Source organism: Branchiostoma floridae, chromosome 4 (genome assembly GCF_000003815.2).
Source record: "Branchiostoma floridae strain S238N-H82 chromosome 4, Bfl_VNyyK, whole genome shotgun sequence".
In the NCBI taxonomy this organism is placed as follows: Eukaryota; Metazoa; Chordata; class Leptocardii; order Amphioxiformes; family Branchiostomatidae; genus Branchiostoma; species Branchiostoma floridae.
The window spans coordinates 21,258,948-21,278,043 of NC_049982.1; the positions used below are offsets into that span (position 1 = coordinate 21,258,948).

The 19,096-nt window shown below is 43.7% G+C and overlaps 2 protein-coding genes across 3 annotated transcripts in view; both read left to right on the top strand.

Annotated features, from left to right (window-relative positions):
* The window catches only part of LOC118413385 (fibropellin-1-like), a 15,025-nt gene extending 3,662 nt beyond the window's left edge, over positions 1 to 11,363 (top strand). Inside the window, exons 2-19 of one of the 2 annotated variants that reach the window (XM_035816747.1) lie at positions 1,044 to 1,110; positions 1,499 to 1,711; positions 1,978 to 2,141; positions 2,502 to 2,607; positions 2,970 to 3,132; positions 3,263 to 3,393; positions 4,577 to 4,763; positions 4,922 to 5,028; positions 5,170 to 5,292; positions 5,676 to 7,079; positions 7,298 to 7,526; positions 7,650 to 7,807; positions 8,040 to 8,081; positions 8,284 to 8,397; positions 8,742 to 8,855; positions 9,267 to 9,447; positions 10,121 to 10,326; positions 10,489 to 11,363. In XM_035816747.1, the coding sequence (XP_035672640.1) occupies positions 1,050 to 1,110; positions 1,499 to 1,711; positions 1,978 to 2,141; positions 2,502 to 2,607; positions 2,970 to 3,132; positions 3,263 to 3,393; positions 4,577 to 4,763; positions 4,922 to 5,028; positions 5,170 to 5,292; positions 5,676 to 7,079; positions 7,298 to 7,526; positions 7,650 to 7,807; positions 8,040 to 8,081; positions 8,284 to 8,397; positions 8,742 to 8,855; positions 9,267 to 9,447; positions 10,121 to 10,326; positions 10,489 to 10,502 (3,717 nt within the window). In that variant the 5' untranslated portion in view covers positions 1,044 to 1,049 and the 3' untranslated portion in view covers positions 10,503 to 11,363. Of the gene's footprint in view, positions 1 to 1,043; positions 1,111 to 1,498; positions 1,712 to 1,977; positions 2,142 to 2,501; positions 2,643 to 2,969; positions 3,133 to 3,262; positions 3,394 to 4,576; positions 4,764 to 4,921; positions 5,029 to 5,169; positions 5,293 to 5,675; positions 7,080 to 7,297; positions 7,527 to 7,649; positions 7,808 to 8,039; positions 8,082 to 8,283; positions 8,398 to 8,741; positions 8,856 to 9,266; positions 9,448 to 10,120; positions 10,327 to 10,488 lie in introns of those variants that run through there. The other variant, XM_035816748.1, reaches the window with a different exon arrangement.
* Positions 11,364 to 15,012: 3,649 nt separating this feature from the next.
* The window catches only part of LOC118413386 (prolow-density lipoprotein receptor-related protein 1-like), a 13,197-nt gene continuing 9,113 nt past the window's right edge, over positions 15,013 to 19,096 (top strand). Inside the window, exons 1-3 of the mRNA XM_035816749.1 lie at positions 15,013 to 15,159; positions 18,211 to 18,276; positions 18,618 to 18,830. Of these exons, the coding sequence (XP_035672642.1) occupies positions 18,213 to 18,276; positions 18,618 to 18,830 (277 nt within the window). The 5' untranslated portion in view covers positions 15,013 to 15,159; positions 18,211 to 18,212. The remainder of the gene's footprint in view (positions 15,160 to 18,210; positions 18,277 to 18,617; positions 18,831 to 19,096) is intronic.

Consider the following 19,096-nt stretch of genomic DNA (forward strand, 5'->3'; position numbering starts at 1 on the left):
ATACGTACGCGCGCACACACGTACACACACGCACACACACACACACATACACACATACACACACATATTTTGTACATGCGCTCTCGCGCAAGTACACACACATACGCACATACGTATTTTGTACATACGTACGCGCGCACACACGTACACACACACACACACACACACACACACACATAGATATAGATATAAGCACATATGCGCATATACACATAGACACACACACACACACACACACACACGGACATACACACACACACGGACTAACATACACACACACACACACACACACGGGGTAACACACAAACACTCGGACTAACACACACACACACACATACATACACACACACACACACACACACACACACTTTGTACACGCGCTCTCGCGCAAGCACACACATATATACGCACATATGCATTATGTACATACGTACGCGCGCACACACACGTACACACACACAGACACACAGACACACACACACACACACACACACACACATAGATATAGATATAAGCACATATGCACATATACACATAGATAGTTAGGCAGATAGATACAATTCATTGATTTGCTTTGTTCATTATGACGTGTGGGTAAACCCGTTCATGAGGAGCCAATTACTTGTATTTGTTCAAGCAGAAAAGTTCCTTGTGTGAATTTTAACACACACACACACGCACGCACACACACACACACACACACACACACACACACACACACACACACACTCACACACACACATAGATATAGGCACATATGAACACATACATATAGATAGTTAGGCGGATAGATACATTTTGGTTTTGTTCATTATGGCGTGTGGGCAATGTGTAACGTTATCTATTTGTTCAAGTAGAAAAGTTCCTTGTGTGAATTTGAATACACACCTATGGACGCACACACACACACACACACACACACACACACACACACACACACACACACACACACACACACACATACATATACATAGTTAGACAGCTAGATACCTTGCATTTCTTCATGTCGGTTGACTTGCTTTTCTCCATCGTTCATCATGTAGGTCATAATGCAGACCTATCGGGGAATCGTCCTGCTGCTTTGGGGAGTGTTGGCTATCCAGCTGATGTGTACGTTTCTTTCTTTTCAGTTGTTTAGTTTTCAACTTGAATTGTCAACTTTCATGAAGTAGATACTTCACTAAATGCTAGTGAAAACAAAATACAATATTCAACTCTAAAACAGAATACGTGGAAAGACTATTTAGCCCGGACGCAGTATGATAGGGATCTATGCCCTATGCATCTTATGTCTTGTCTGTAATGAATGACAAGATGTTCCACAGATTGACCTTCGAATTTTCAGAAGGACATTTCGTCCAATTAAACTAAGACTGGCAAACCACTGATGAACTATTGATGAAGTACATTAGCGGCGATAATGGTGTTTCTCCATTGTCGTCTGCTTTCACGTACCGGGAAGATATCCTCTCATCTGCCCGTTACATGTACCACACAGCCCACCAGGCAGCCGCTGAAGCACCTCCAGATTCCGACACGAACTTCACACCAGACGAAGCAGCTGCGGCCAGATCCGGCGGGGAATCCGATGGAGGGGACCCGGACAGCACCGTCGATACTGCCGAGGGTGCCAAACCAACAGCCTTTGAGAAGGGCGATCCAAATTCTTTACAGCTCGGCAAACCTGTGGGCGGTAGTGCTGTGTCAACTGGTAAGATTTTGCTATTGACACATCAAGTGATAAACTACGAGTAATGCCACGAGTAATTTTGTGTATTTTTCAAACCTTAAGTTGACATCCCTATAGATGCATTGGCAAGCTGACAAGAGTTATTTTATGAAAAGAATTTTACTATTTACATTGTGATATAGAAACTACAGACCTTGTTGTTGGAAAGCGGTCATACTAACCGATACAGGCCATTGAGATTAAATAAAGGCTTTGACTTAACTTGAGTTGCGTTACCTGAACCACAGGAAACAGAGCTGCCCCGGCCGGACACAAGCTGATCCTGGTGGCCGATGCAACGGACAGGTCCATCAGTCGGCTAACTACGGAAGATGATATCCAATTTCAGTGGGGTCGCTATGAAATCGACAATGATTTTCATAGACCAATAGCTGTTGATTACGACCGGACGGTACGATATTAATAATTGAGATTCAGAATTTAACTATAGACCATATACGTTGTTGTACTGTATCTGCCTCATGGAGTTAGCAAAAATAGGAGGCAAAGGCAGCGTCGATATGACCATAGACATAGCATGTACTTTTATTGCTGCTCTCGTAGGTTAACACTACTTGGTGAAGGTATTAAGATTTTGTAACTCTAGTTATATTTTTAACTCTAGTTATATTTTTTTGTAACTCTAGTTATATATAGTTATTTTACTGGAACAGTCTCCGGTGTTCATGTGTTTTAATTCTAATCAACAGTCCAAGAACATTATAATCGGAGAAGAATTACAATATTTTGACTGTCCACGTCGTTTCCACAGGAGGATTTTATCTACTGGACCAGTGTTAACGGCGCGAATAGTGTTGTGTTCCGTTCTCCCTACGAGACTGGAACGGGGCTGAGACTTGATGGACAGCAGGCTTCAGGTATTTCCAGAATCATTTGTACCACAATTTCAGTTGTAAGTTGTTGTTGACTTCAAATGCAAATTTAACTTCTATCTCGTTCGGCATTTGAAACAAATGAATCCACAGCTGAATTACGTTGTATAAATTGCACACCCAAGGAAAAAAAATTCAATCCCAAAGCGTTTACCTGTAGAAAGTCTCATTACAATACGTCACATTTGACATCATATGAGCTATTGTGGCTTACAAATGTAGATGTGCAACATTAAACAAATAGCTATAGAGACGTGTTTGATGATCAACCCTAGAACCAGATCTGTCCCCGGAATTTCACTATGGGCCGCTTTAAGTAAACGATGTCTGATTCTTGTGCATTGCAGTTCCTGACGGTATTGCAGTAGACGTCATTTCCAGGAACCTGTACTGGACAGACACCGGTACAGACCGCATCATCGTCTCCCGCCTGGACGGCAGCTTCAGGAAGTCCCTCATAACCCAGGGGCTGGACGAACCCAGGGCGATCGTAGTGGATCCCAACTCGGGGTGGGTACCTCTGATGGGCCTTTGTGGATGCGGTCATAGCAGATTCTGATAATTTCCATTTCCACAAGTGTAGAAAACACCAATTTCGTGTTGAAGCGTTCTTCATGTATACGTATTTCCATGCATGCAGTTGGATGTACTGGACCGACTGGGGAAACCCGTCTAAGATTGAGCGTGCGCAAATGGACGGTACTCAGAGGTCTGTTATTGTCAATGTCGTGCAGGGCCACTGGCCAAACGGACTGGCCTTGGATGCAGCAGGTCAGTGTAATGTGCCATAATGTGAAAACTGTAATTTCAACTGTAATTTCAACTCAATCATTTCTTGACCGCGGTGAAATTATCATTGCTTTACAAAAGTGCTCTAACTCATGTGCCAGTGAATCAATACTCAACTCTGAATGTAAGTTCATCTGTGACGGTAGTCAACATTATGCTACAATTTAAGACTTTATATCCGTACACAAGTTGAAGCGCTTACCAACAAGCTTTCAATCAGTTGGGTTGGGCCATTGATAAGGTTGGCTTACCCGGTACAGATAAACCCAGGTCTGTAAACTGTGATCCTGGTCGTATCAACAGAGGTTTTGTCATACTCCCGTACGTAAAAGACCTCTCAGAGGCCCTCAGGATAATTTTTGACACCCACGGAGTCAAAACCTGCTTTAAACCCACAAAGACCATGAGACAGTATTTGGTTGCACCTGAGGATAAAACCCCAAAGGCTGACAAGTGTGGTGTCATTTACCACATTCCTTGCCAAGGCCAAAACATCCGTGGCCCTTGTCAGGAATCTTACGTAGGTAAAACTAGCCGCGCTCTCAGAACCAGGTTTCTAGAGCATAGACGGCCCAGCTCAGATAAAACATCGGAGGTGTCGCAACACATCCATTAAGAATCTCTGGGACACTCTGTGGATTTCTTGAAGATACTTGATTCCGAACAGGATTACTTTATCAGGGGAGTGAAAGAGCCCAACAACCTTCCCTCAACCGAGACGGGGGCCGATACCGACTGCCAAGTACCTTTGACCCTTTTACTGACTTAGGTTTTGGGTCATTACAACTTGAGAAGGATCAGAGGACTGGTCGAAAGCTTGTTGGTAAGCGCTTTAACTTGTGTACGGATATAAAGTCTTAAATTGTAACATAATACTCAACTTCAAGGCAGAGACAAAGCTACCAAAGAAATATACCCAGGGGACTGATAAAATTTGGGCTCTGTGGATAGGTGGTCACTATAGAAAGGATTCTTAATGCTTATGCCAATGAGAAAAAGATCTAAGGACCACAAAGAAGTGGTCACATTGTCTAGGTTCTCCTAATGTAGAGGTGGTCACTTGTACAGGATTGATATTGTCTGCATCTACATGGAATTCAAAGCGTACAGGAGGCTTTCCTTTCAGAAATATAGATGACATCATCTGTGTTCTTGTGCACCACAGAAAACCGGCTGTACTGGTGTAACGGTGGTACTGGCGCGATCTGGACCTCTGGAGTGACTGGCAGCAACCCGAGCCCCACACAATTGTTTACGCAGTCAGCCGGTGACGTAAATGCACACCTGTTCGGGATCGCTGTGGATGAGACACATCTCTACTGGACAGCGTGGAACATACCGGGCGTCCACAGGTATGTTCCGTGTTATCGTTCTGGACTAGCATGAAATAACATTGTTTGATTCGAATGAAAGATCATTTGTGATGTAATGGACATTAAGATTTTATACGTTGTTTCCGTACACAAAATATAACACTTTGGATAACAGTCAAGAATATTTCCCGTTACAGGATTAGCAAGTCGTTGACTGGATACGTCAGGCTCAACCTGCCACACTTTCAAAAGCTGTATGACATCCACGTCAGGACAGACTCAAACACTCCGAGTCAACCAAACGGTCAGTGTTATTTGAGAGGAAAACGTATTGTGCGTTTAAAGGTTGTATTTGAGTAATTCCTGATTGTTGTGCATCTTGCTGTGTGCAGACCGTATGTGTACCATACTCAATAAGAGTTCCTTTCCTCTGTTTGTTCAACAGCCTGCTCTGTGTCTAACGGGAACTGTGCCCAGCTGTGTCTCCCCGTCCCCGGCGGAGGGTGGACCTGCGCCTGTCAGGATGGGTGGAGCCTGGGGTCGGATGGACGGTCCTGTATTTCGGATAGTAAGAAATATTTAACGTTATTTGTATTACCTTCGAGAACGAAGTTAGTACTCCAGCACTCTAAGGAAGGCCGGACGCTGTAGTGTAATCTTTTGATTCTGTATGTCTGTCACAGATTAGAAAGAATGGAAGACGTTACCGTAAAATGTTTTCAGGTACCTCAATCTCCTGTTTCGTGTTATGTTATGTCGCAGTTCTACTGTGATCGGTAACGTTACGGTAAGGTATATATTTGTTGACCTATCTTCAGGAGCTCTATTTCAGGAATACAGCATATGTTACACACAATGTATGCACATAGCACGTGAAGTGTGAACCGCATTGTGAATAAACTGGATTGTTTTCCTAAAAAATTTGTCAATTTCATATCAATTCAATTCCAGCCTGTCTGCCTAACCCATGTCAAAATGGTGGCCAGTGTATCGGTGAGGACGACTCTTACAGCTGCGATTGTCTTGATGGATTCAGTGGAGTCAACTGCCTGACCAATATCAACGAGTGCGCATCGGGTCCATGTCAAAATGGCGGCCAATGTCAAGATGGGGACAACTCTTACAGCTGTGATTGTCCGGATGGCTTCAGTGGAGTCAACTGCCAGACCAATATCAACGAGTGCGCATCGGGTCCATGTCAAAATGGTGGCCAATGTCAAGATGGGGACAACTCTTACACCTGCGATTGTCCGGATGGCTTCAGTGGAGTCAACTGCCAGATCAATATCAACGAGTGCGCATCGGGTCCATGTCAAAATGGTGGCCAATGTCAAGACGGGGACAACTCTTACAGTTGCGATTGTCCGGATGGCTTCAGTGGAGTCAACTGCCAGATCAATATCAACGAGTGCGCATCGGGTCCATGTCAAAATGGTGGCCAATGTCAAGACGGGGACAACTCTTACAGCTGCGATTGTCCGGATGGCTTCAGTGGAGTCAACTGCCAGACCAATATCAACGAGTGCGCATCGGGTCCATGTCAAAATGGTGGCCAATGTCAAGACGGGGACAACTCTTACACCTGCGATTGTCCGGATGGCTTCAGTGGAGTCAACTGCCAGACCAATATCAACGAGTGCGCATCGGGTCCATGTCAAAATGGTGGCCAATGTCAAGACGGGGACAACTCTTACAGTTGCGATTGTCCGGATGGCTTCAGTGGAGTCAACTGCCAGATCAATATCAACGAGTGCGCATTCGGTCCATGTCAAAATGGTGGCCAATGTCAAGATGGGGACAACTCTTACACCTGCGATTGTCCGGATGGCTTCAGTGGAGTCAACTGCCAGATCAATATCAACGAGTGCGCATCGGGTCCATGTCAAAATGGTGGCCAATGTCAAGATGGGGACAACTCTTACACCTGCGATTGTCCGGATGGCTTCAGTGGAGTCAACTGCCAGACCAATATCAACGAGTGCGCATCGGGTCCATGTCAAAATGGTGGCCAATGTCAAGATGGGGACAACTCTTACACCTGCGATTGTCCGGATGGCTTCAGTGGAGTCAACTGCCAGATCAATATCAACGAGTGCGCATCGGGTCCATGTCAAAATGGTGGCCAATGTCAAGATGGGGACAACTCTTACACCTGCGATTGTCCGGATGGCTTCAGTGGAGTCAACTGCCAGATCAATATCAACGAGTGCGCATCGGGTCCATGTCAAAATGGTGGCCAATGTCAAGACGGGGACAACTCTTACACCTGTGATTGTCCTGATGGTTTCCTGGGTGAACGCTGTGAAATTTCTGCAACAGAACCTCCACAGACGACTCCTCAGGGGACAAGTAGTGGTGCGTCTATATTTGTTGTCATTTTACAAATGTAACTACAATGTTCCTTTTTATTGTTATTTCAATACATATCTACTAGACCAAATATAATCTTTATCTAAAGATGACTTGAATGGCCACTTTTGTTAGGTTCCAGTAAGTTCCATTTGAATTTCTTGTGACTTGGCCGTCGGTTGGTCAAAGTTTGCCTCAGTCTATTCATGTATACCAATGTGCAGTGTGTGAATCTGGTTGGTTCCACCATGAGGGGACGTGCTACTGTCTCCTTGACGACCAGTCCACCTACAGCGAAGCTGCCCGGAGCTGCGCTGAGTTGGACGTGTACGGGCAACTGGCCGTGGTGAAGCGGCCGAGCACGCACCGCTTCCTGATGGATTATGTTGAACGTTTCGGTGGGGGTTCTCCGTGGATAGGAATCGACGATGGTACTACAGAGGGTGTATGGAAGTAAGGACATCTCAACTCAACATTACTTATATGGTTGTTAACGCACAATTAACACAACAGCTATGTAATAAATAGTCTAAATACCAACTATACTATCAAACTCTACATGTCTTGATGTTTTAGGTACGTTGACGGTGACCTTGTCAGCGATCCTTTCAACGAGTGGGCAGATGGAACTTGGAACAGCAGGAAGAAAGACTGTGTGCGCATGAGCGAAACCTTCGGGTACCATTGGCAGCCAATGCCGTGCGGCACGCGGCTGTCGTACATTTGCGAGTATCGTAAGTACCCTTTTTCTTATGGCGATACGAGCAGGGTCTATTCATATCCAACAATATATAACAAGGCATCTATGTTTGCTGTAGCCTCGCATGGCAGCACTAGGATGGTGTATTTGCTGGTACACTATACAGAAGAATGCTTAATGCTACATATATATAGCCAAGGCTATGTTTGCTGTTGTGTGTAGTAAGCTAAAATAACCGCGATACATCACATTTGGTTTTGTTTCAGCTCTCCTGCCGCCCACTGATGTTCCAACCCCAACCACACCAGGTAGGACTTCATTAGAGCTTGCAATGAGCAGGAAGCTATATGTATATACAACTACATTTTAATCCTCATTCAATACATTCGTTTTGTAATGTGATATGCCTCAGTATTTTGGTAACTGAATACAGTTTTCGTGATGGCATTCTATTTCATGACGACACAATGTTACAGATGTGAGTGACATTTTGCCATCTTGTTGTTCTAGATGTTGAACGTTGTGAGCCGGAGACCTGTAACCAGGGAGGGATCTGTATAGACGGTCCGTCGTCCTACACCTGTTATTGTCTGCCGGGGTTTCTGGGAGACCACTGTGAGACAGGTGCGGCAAGTCTAGCGAACTAAAAGCTGAAGTAACGCATGTATCATGGCTGCAGTTATACAGTTTGTCTAGGCCATGAAGAGTGAAGAGGTGCATGCGTGTTATATGTAAAAGAGGGGTTAATCATCACAATTGATTCCCTATACTTCAATTCTAAAATATTTAAACTAAAACACATTAGTGTTACATCGCCATCTTGAGAAGCCGCCTCCTTGTTGTCGACGACATGTGCCAACGTCTCCACAGAATGATATGTCGGACGAACTTTGTTCATTTCCACACTCTTTTATTTTCTATTCATCTCCTATTGTAAGTACAACTTGGTTTGTATCACCTGCCATCAGAAACTGACGAGTGTGACCCCAATCCCTGTCAAAATGGCGGCGTGTGTACAGACGGGCAGCTGTCCTACACCTGCAGGTGTCCGAGTGGGTTCGGAGGTGTCAACTGCCAACTGAGTAGGTATCTTCAGCTTATACATCAATGTCTCTGTATTCTGTACCTTCTTCTTAAGCTTGTTCGTCTTACCATGTAGTTTAAAGCCACGGTGATTTGACATCTAGAAACGTCGTTCCGTATGAACGTCAGAGACATGATCTTTGGCTGATGATTGGATATTATTAAGCACGACCTGTGAATGATTCAGCCAACTCCAATCTTGTGTGTTTAACGGGTGCGTAAGACACAGCATTAGGTTAAGGCGAAACTTTCATTACTGTTAGCTCGAGTTTTTTTAGTGCCTTCTTGTTTTAATACAAGATTGTAACACCTAGTCCATCTTGGCCTGACCGAGTGCTACCCCTGCACTGTGCATGTGCTTACAAAATTGCTCCATATAGACAACAATGTCCTGCCATCTTCCCCTCCAGCTTGCCCTGTCGGATTTACGCTGTTCAAGGACCAGTGCTACTGGTTCTCTCCAGCTTCCCTGCGGAAAACCGTGGCATCTGCAGAAACAGACTGTGATGCCCGAGACGCCCGTCTGGCTTGTGTGAAGGACGAAGACACGCACAACTTCCTCAAAATGACTATCGCTACAACAAACCGCAGGTGAGTAACTATCGCCCTTTAGTGGTACTAATGTGTCGACAGAGTAAACAATAGGCTCAACATGATTGACATGTTGTCTTTATGGTACTGCTCCTCGAGTGAATACGAAAAACATCACACCAGGGCAGCATATGTTGCATGGCTATTTATGCTACGGGAATGTTGAGCTGATAGTAGTTTATTCAGATTTGTGTATCTATTCAGCATTGTTGCAACAAAGTTATGTAACAGGACAGGGGTAATAGGGTATGTTCCTTCTCAACGTCTGTCCAAAAATAATACATTGTATTAGTGATGATCAACATCGTCGTCATCTTACTATAGCATAATGATACAAAATAGCAAACAAATACGCTCTGATACAAATAGGTATGCAATAAAACCTAATGTAGTTAGACTGAGGTGTGGGTTAGGCACGAGCCGGTGTACCGTGAACAAGTACAAGTAGTTTGGGATCCAATCTTGCGGTGAAATTGGGCGGTAATAGTGAGTTTTGGTAACATTCGTTTTGAAGATGGAGACTGACAGCACCACGGCGTAATTGAAGACATCTAATCACGATGATCTGATGAGCGAACAGCCACACACGTATATTTAACGAGCTATGTATATTTATAATTATCCATCGTTCTGTAATTCAGTCATAAAGCCTACCATGTTCCTCCATGTCCAGGCCTTACTGGATCGGGTTGAGTGACAGGGTAGTGGAGGGTACATGGCGCCACAGTGACGGGACAGAGCTGGGCAGTTTCCGGCCTTTCCGTCCGTCCCGTAACACCAACAATGTGTGGAGGGACTGCGTTCTGATGTGGCCAGCCTCTTCCTACCAGTGGCTGTACTATAGCTGTAATTCTCGCAGGAACTTCGTCTGCCAGAGGGGTGAGTACGCAATCAGTATCGGTACCTTTTTAGAATGACAGTCTTTTTACAATGAGATTTGTTTTGTTGGATTCTTTTGACCATCCTTTGAAAGTAGTCGACTAGTCCTTCAAGCATAGTCATTGGGAATAATGTGGGCTTTTGATCTTTTATATATTTCAGCTGCAAGTCCGTGAGCTGACGATGGCCTGACCAACAGTCGAAAAAAACTCACAAGATACAAAAATGGATTTTTTAACTTCATAATTGAGATAGATAGAACAGATGATGATCTAGACGAATATCGCGGATAGGGAAGCTCATGTGTTTATCTACATGAAAGAAACAGGATAGACAATGTTGTAAACCTGACTTCGTACTGAATCGTAGCATTAAGAGTTAACAAAACATATAATCATATTGGGTGACAGGAAACAAAAAGATTGGTGAACTTGTCTCTGCTATTTTTGGTTAGTAAGATGTTATTCCATCAATGAGGGTAACGTGCAGTGTTATGAAGTCATCTTAAGTGTCAAGCAGAAGCTCTGAAGAAAAAAAAACTTGTAGGTGATGACAAGTAAATGTTTTTTTAGGTTAGAACACAATTTCAACCAGCTATTTGTTCATTGCTATCTTCATTTTATTGATATTGATAGTGTTAAAGGTATGATTTTGGGATAGTTTTATCTTTAGTGGTATTCATGACGAGGGAGAGATTCATCATGATCATATCATTCTTGGCATTTAGATCACAACATGAATGAAGAGTTTCAATAGTTTCAATATTTTAAATGCGACAACTGCGGAACATTCGCCCATGATATTGCTAGATATTCTATGGCAAAAAAAGAAAGGGCAGGTCGTCATTATTGTCTAGATAGAAGAATGATGATACATTTGGTCAAAAAGTGTTACTTGCAACTGTTTTGTCGGTTTTCTCTTTTCATACAATGTACTTCTTTATGTGAATGTATTTAAAATACATTCTATAAATTTGATTCTTACTGTTTGTTGATATTTTGGTGGCAATTTGTAATGAAATACACTTGCTGAAGGGATATCGTTGAGTTGTATCTTCATGAGTCTGGTCCTTTTCTGGAAGGTATTCGTACTTCCTCCTTAGAGTAAACAGTTCGTCCCATAACATCGTGATTTGTGTTCAATACCTTGGATAAAGTGTGTCACTATGTCACAGTGGAATCCACGGCTCCAAACGAGTATTACTCCGCTCAGGACCGTGGAGTTTATTATGAAGGTGTACACAACAACTCCACGTCCATATAATAGTGTTAGTCCGCGCAAGGCCGGGAGTTTATCATGAAAAGTGTACACAACAACTCCACGTCCAGATACCAGTGTTAGTCCACCCACGGCTGTGAGGTACTTCAATCAAGGTATACGCCACATGCCATTCTGTTACTATCTCCACGAAAAATAGAGATATAGTTTTGGGTGTGTCTGTGTGTGTGTGTGTGTGTGTTTGTGTGTCTGTGTGTCCGGATTTTTGTAGTGAGCATAACTCAAGAACCTCTAAATGGGTTACAATGATATTTGGTTTGTGTGTAGGTGTTGGGAAGACAAAGGTCAAGGTCAATTTTGCGCCCCCTGGTATGTGACCTTGGTACTGCAGCAGAAATTCATTTTTTGGATCTTTTGAACTGGATGTGCTATGGTCTTGATTTTTGGATGACAGATAGCTTGTGGCATAAGAGATATGTGGTGTACATTTCGTCCCCCTAGCAGTTTTCTGTATGGATGTATTAAATGGCTTGTCGGTCAGTCGGTCATTGCCCGACAGTTACCGGGCAAGTACAGGATTTGAATTTGCTGACGTACAGAGCCACGCATCACTGTAAAATGGTGTGGAAAATTCCGTTCGACGGGTTTCCATTTGTATGTAATATTGACCTAACACAATAAACTAGTATGTAAACACAAATAGTCAGGGGCCAGTATAGTCCCTTAGATCTAGTGTTATAGAAATTGTGCATCTTCGAAGCTTCCCGAACTATATTATTGATCAAACCATCGGGGGCTTCTGTCAGATTGTTCAAACATTAGGTGGCCTATTGTAGCGATGTTTGAGGTTTCCTGTCAGCCATTGCCCGACAGTAACCGGACAAATGCAGCATTTAAACCTGCTCCTGACGTACAGAGCCACCCAGCACTCTAAACAATGGTTTCTGTCTGCGTTCAATGGATTTGATGAAGTGTGTGATAATGACCGAACATTCATCAGTTCATTAATATGTACTTTCAATAAGTTAAACCAGACTACTATCAATTGATTGTCCTCTCGTCATTACATGTATGTACTCTCTGTATGCGAGCCACGACCCACGAAAACTACATATCCCCCCAAACATGACTTCCTAAATATGAGACTTAAAGTTACATCAGGTATAAAAAACCCTTTGGCTTAATAAGACAACGCTACAAATCTTAAAAGAGAAACTGCTTGTGCTGTTTTTTTGTTTTTGTTCCATGTATTATGATAGAGTAAAATACTTGTAACAAGAATGACGGTGCCTCGTGTGTGTGAATTTCTATATATATCGTTCCCGTGGGACTTAAATTACTTTTGACTGGTGATCTGGACATGCCTATATGCCGATACTTGACTGGTCATCAGCGGTCATCCCAGGTGTGCTGACCGCTGGTGACCGGTCAAGTGCCGGCCTGTAGGCCCGCCCAGCTATGAGCGTGGCTGTGGAAAGTTGCATCACCGTTCTGAAGGTAGCGGAGTTCACGGGTTTAGTGAAGTGTGTAATTATGACCTATCGGACAAGTACAGAATTAAACCTGATTCACTCAGCACTGAACAATGGAGTGGAAAAATCCGTTTTTGTCTATGCCCGAACAGGCAAAAACATACTAGTTAACTTGTATGTAGACATACATTTATTTAGTATGATCTCATAGAAAATTGTGCATCTTCCTGAACCATATTAGTGATCAAACTGTGGTGGTTTTCTGTAAGATTGACATCTTTTTTTGGTTAAAATATTGCGTGGCTCTTTGTACATGCAGCGATGTTTTAGGTTTCCTGTCAGCCATTGCCCGACAGTAACCGGACAAATACAGGATTTAAACCTAGCTGCTGACTCACAGAGTCGCCCAGTAATTCCGTTTCTGTCTTTGTCATTGGGTGTAATGAAGTGTGTTACATTGACCTACCAGTCGAAATCACTTTAGCTGTGTTACGTGTTTTACTTTAAAATAACTTTCTTAAATGTCATTTTCTCTCCTTATTCATCACTGTTCTTATGTTCGAATCCCCCTGCACTGTCATTGGTACGGCACTTTCTTAAATCTTGTCTCGAACAACTGACTCGACAATACAAGAATAAATTGATCATTCCTCCATCGGCTTATCTGTACATATTTGCTATAGCACATCCAAACCCATACACAGTCTCAGTTGACTTGAAACTTGTCACAGTGGACAGGTGGCCACTAGGAACTCAATGAGAGGATCATTAGGAAAACCACAAAAAGTGTCCATGATGACCAAGTGATCCTGATGCAGTGATGATCACTACTATAGGTTTGACCATACATACTACAGAATCTATTCCGATAGTTTAAAAGACATCACTGATCAAACAAAGATCAGCGTTCAACTGCTAATTTGCATACATAACTACTGTAGGGGCCGTTGACCAGGCGTGGTGGAAGGGTTGGGCACCCCGAGGCATATTTAGATCATATTATTATTATTATATCATGATCTCAACTATTCAGATGAAAATATCAGTATATCGTGATATTCGGTCACCAAGGAAAGGATAAAAGAGTGACGGTCGCGGTGTGCTTGTCAGAGGAACATTTGCAAAGCGACAGGTCAGCTTTGCATCTTTGCGGAGACAGAGGACGTCCCTTCACACAGGTGGTACACAGACAGGAAACGTCGAGTGTACCATACCACACATCAAGTTGGCCGATAGGATCCCCCCTAACATTCTTGGCAACAGGTAAAGGTATGGTTAAGGTAGATATTTCTATGCTGAACAAATACCAGGGCTAGACAGTGATCTTACATGTTCATTATACCCCTGTCACATGTAGCGAAAATCGATCGGACGACGAGTCTGCGAGGTCTAAATGACATTTTAGACAGTACGCACGTCCGGTTTCTTCTCGAACATCTTGTGATTTTTAGGGATCGACGGCGTTTTCAGGGGTGGTCGCGGTGCGAAACATGTTCTTAACATAAGCAACAAGTCGGCGGTGATCTCTGAGTTCGCAGAGCTCGTTGCCGATTCGGTCGACATTCGATTGATAGACCGATTTCACCCCTAAAAATCAGACGATGATCGCTAAAACTGAGCAGGCCCCTCAGGAGCATCGCACAAAACTCTGGCGACCTTCCTCCACACCTCACCCGACTTGTGCAAAGTCAGTGAATTCGACGTCGGGCGTGTTTCCTACGAGCATCCTGCTTGTGTCGGGAATGTTCTACAAGCCTGAGTCGAGCCCTTGTCAATTAGTCCTGTCATTAATTTTGCACCTGAAATCTCGGTTGTCGTTTAGTAGAATTAACGCAAACATGGAGGTATTGCCACGAACAAAGTTGACAGTTGATTTATTAATTTTTGCGGTGGCGTGATCTTCCAATTATCGTGTTATGTTTATTCAAGCAAAACACTTCCTTGTGAAGGAGATAAATAGCAGAGTAGAGGCTCTGTCTGCCAGAACTCCCTTCTAGCAGCTACAGGTGAGCTGCTCTCCGTCTTAGAGCGGGAAAGTAGAACTTTGTTCGTCGTTTGAGTTGTCCGTGAGGCCCGTGCACTGGTTTGTAAGCATCGCGAAGGTGACCGACAGCAGTCCGTAGATCACTGGTCAGTTTCGACGGTAAGTTCCCTTTGCATTACATCGCAGTAATGTATTAGTAACATATGTAGTGCTCACTGTCTATGACCTCAAATTTAGCATGTGTGTAAAATGGGCAAATGCCCCAGACGTATTTTTTCCATATTGTTTTCATAATCCTTTGGATTTTCCACGCGGCGCTATTTACTTGGTTCATCCGAGGATACTTCATGACGCGCGCTACTCGAGTCTTCGTGTTTTATGTTTACAAAGATTTTCTATTAATCATTGAGTTGCATAGTAAAGATAACACACAATGTGTAAAATTGGGTGGCATTAAACAATGTGTAAAATAATTTACGTGCCGAATAGTCCTCGGCCAGATGTCGAACCGTCCTCGGTCATCTGCCGAACAGTCCTCGGCGAGGTGCCGAATTGTCCTGGTGCCGTCCTGCTAACACCATAGCTTCTCGGTTTTGTTGGTCTATAATTTCTCAGAGGACATGATCAACTATTGATCATGACACGCTAGTCAAGGGACCATTTATTTAGTTGTTTTCATCGTGATTTGTGAAGGGATTGACATGACAGGTCAGACTGAAACGGACCGGGCTTCCCACCTGTAAGTCCCGCCCGAAGATAGGTCGTATTTAAGTGAGGAGGTCGGTGTAAATTGCATTCCCAAATTCACAACACTTAGTTGAACAAGTCTGACAAGTATGGCCTAACCAAAAATCAATCTAACCCCCCGTGCCACTTTGAGACTATGGTCAGTACCCTGCACCCGTTTAATAAAACCTTCTTAACTACCGCCCGTTAAAAACTTGAGCCTGTCCTTGAAAATGACGTTACCATCCGTTAAGACCCTTAATCCGAGGGAATTCACCACAATCAAATCGCCTTAATGGTCTATGAAGAAGTTTCGCCTGTTTTTAAAAGAAAATCTATCGCTCGTTAAAACACTGCCACCATACCCTAGCAAAGAAGTAGGAGTCTGGAAGTAGTTGCACCCGTATTAGTATGTGTGTGATTGACCAGCCAATGTGCGTTCCTATATTCTCTTATTTTCTTCATTGGTAGTTTTTGGCCCGTCCAGAGGTAGGCAGCGAAAAGTAAAATGACGGTGATCAGGCCAGAAACGAGGAAAACATGATAAAGTTGAAAAAGCGCTAGTGTGTGTCTGTGAACGAGTTGAGATTGTCTCACACGAGAAGAGCTTTGAATTGAGGGGAGATTGTCTCAGTGCTGGTCCAGCGGTGGCGCGGTTCTTGAGACTGCCTGTCTGTAATGAGCGCCTGTATGTACTCAGTCTCTTGAGTGATGGCCTTAACGTTGGATAGAATTGTAACGCTATGTTGCTTTGATTTTTGATTATATGGATGACATCCTCTGGAAAATCATAAAGTGATGCGAGCGTGCGAATAAAAAAAGTTTGGCCAAAACAAAAATTGCCTTCATTATGAAATCTAACGTTAAGTCTTCAAAACCTCTGGGTTATGGACCAAACACACTGCTGTTACACCAGCCGGCCCCTAATTGTGACACTAAACAGAGACACTGGATCTTTTGTTATCTCTATACACCCCCGGACATGCCCTACTTGTTCACTGTCCCTTGAACTGTGTAGCTTTTCGATGTTTTCTCCATTGTCTTCTGACAACGCCCCCTTTTCTGTTAGTCCAAAATACTGTGCCACTGAACCAGCCTGATTTGGTTATGCAAGCTTCCGCCGCTCACCTTCCTCTCGTCTTTTGATATTTTGTTGCAACTTACAGCATACATTTGATCAGTTTGTAGCATGGTTGACATAGAATCATCTCACAAATACCCATGTTCCATAATTACAGTATGTCGTTTCTGTGCCCCTCACCCTTCCCAGGCACAAAATCCACACTGCACACAACTCTCGATCTCAGAGTCATGGCCAGCCCGAGTGAACGTATTTGATTTGGTGTTTCGTGCTGTGATTGATTGACAACGATTTGGAATTCCTGCCCAAAAGAACAAATAGTGTGCCCTCGGAAAACAAAGTGGGGCGGGTTAACAAGGAAACGAAGACTGGTTGAAATCGTCTAGATGCCCTTTGGCATTTATTTAGTGTAGATGTTTAATGCTCAGTGACCTCTCCCACCAATCATACTGTCATTGGCTATCAAAGCACCACCAAGAACAACTGTTTTCATGTCAATGTGACAACCGCGACCTGATTTTATAGGACATATTTGTGTCCACAAATGTTCATGTTTGATTTTTTACTTGACTTTAAAAGTTACAAATTAGAAAGTTTGTATTTATCGAGGCTCATACGCTTAGTTAAAAATGACTCGGAACAAACAACGAGGCGGGTATTGCAAGTGTGTCCAAGTTTTCTGTGGTGTTTTCCGAAGCGGTTCAAAAACATGATCAGTGATGCGAACAAAGTTCCTCGCGTATGCAAAAGTCTAAAATCACGTACATCTGTGGATGAAGGATGACATCATACGTTTGGTTTATTTTGGGCTGTGGTGACGTGTGGGTAAAACCCATGTCGAGGTGGTAATTATCCAGTTATCTTATCTATTTGTTCAAGCAGAAAAGTTCCTTGTGAGAAGTTGAATTTCCATGCACGGACGCACGCGCCCACGTGCGCGCACACACACACACGCTCACTGACACGCTCACACCCCCCCCACACACACACTCACACACACACACACACATCTACACACACACACACACAAACACACACATCTACACACACACACACACACACACACACACATACGCACCCACTCGCACCCACGCTCACACACGCTCTCTCTCTCTCTCTCACATACACACACACACACACACACACACACACACACACACACACACGCGCGCGCGCACAAAGACATAGGCGCACACTCGCATACACACACACGCTCAATCACACGCACCCCCCCCCCCACACACACACACGTACACACTCATACACGCGCACACACACGCATATACACGAACACACAAACATGTACAACTGCTATTTGAATTTTGGTCCGATTTAAGACGACTTACGTTATACAACATATCAGAACAACACAATATTTGTTTTTCTCCATCATTCATGTGTAGGCATGATGCAGACCTATCGGGGAGTCGTCCTGCTGCTTTTGGGAGTCTTGGCTGTACAGCTGATGTGTACGTTTCTCTCTTTTCGGTTGTTTAGTTTTCAACTTAAATAGATGTTTAGTAAAAGATACAATATTCAACGTCAAAAATACGTAGAAGGGCTATGTATATAACAAGACATACCACAGATTGACATTTGGATTGTCAGAAGGACAATTCGTTAAATCGAAGTACACTGACAAACCGCTGATCATGGTGATTTATTGTTCTAACGTTAATGCTGACGAAGGACATAATTAACGGTGATGATGATATCACTGGTGTTTCTCCATTGTCGTCTGCTTTTATGTACCGGGCGATATTTGTCAGCGAAGATATCCTCTCATCTGCCCGTTACATGTACCACACAGCCCACCAGGCAGCCGCTGAAGCACCTCCAGATTCCGACACGAACTTCACACCAGACGAAGCAGCTGCGGCCAGATCCGGCGGAGAATCCGAGGCAGAGGACCCGGACAGCACAGTCGACACTGCCGAGGGTGCCAAACCAGCAACCTTTGAGAAGGGCGATTTAGATTCTCTACAGCTCGGCAAGCCTGTAGACGGCAATGCTGTGTCGGCTGGTAAGGTCTTGCTATTGGCACATCACTGCATTTAGTCATTTAGTGCCAAATCTAATGCATTTTCCGGACCTGAAGTGGACATCCTCCTCCTCCTCATCATCATCATCGTTCTTCCTCCTGGGAAATAGTCACAAGTTATTTCCTGCCATTATAAAAGAATGCACATGATGATATCAAAACTATAGAAGTACAGTATAATGTCTTAAAGTCTGAGTTTTGGAACATTTTTGACGTATTTGGGATGACTGTGTGGTTTGTCCGTGATT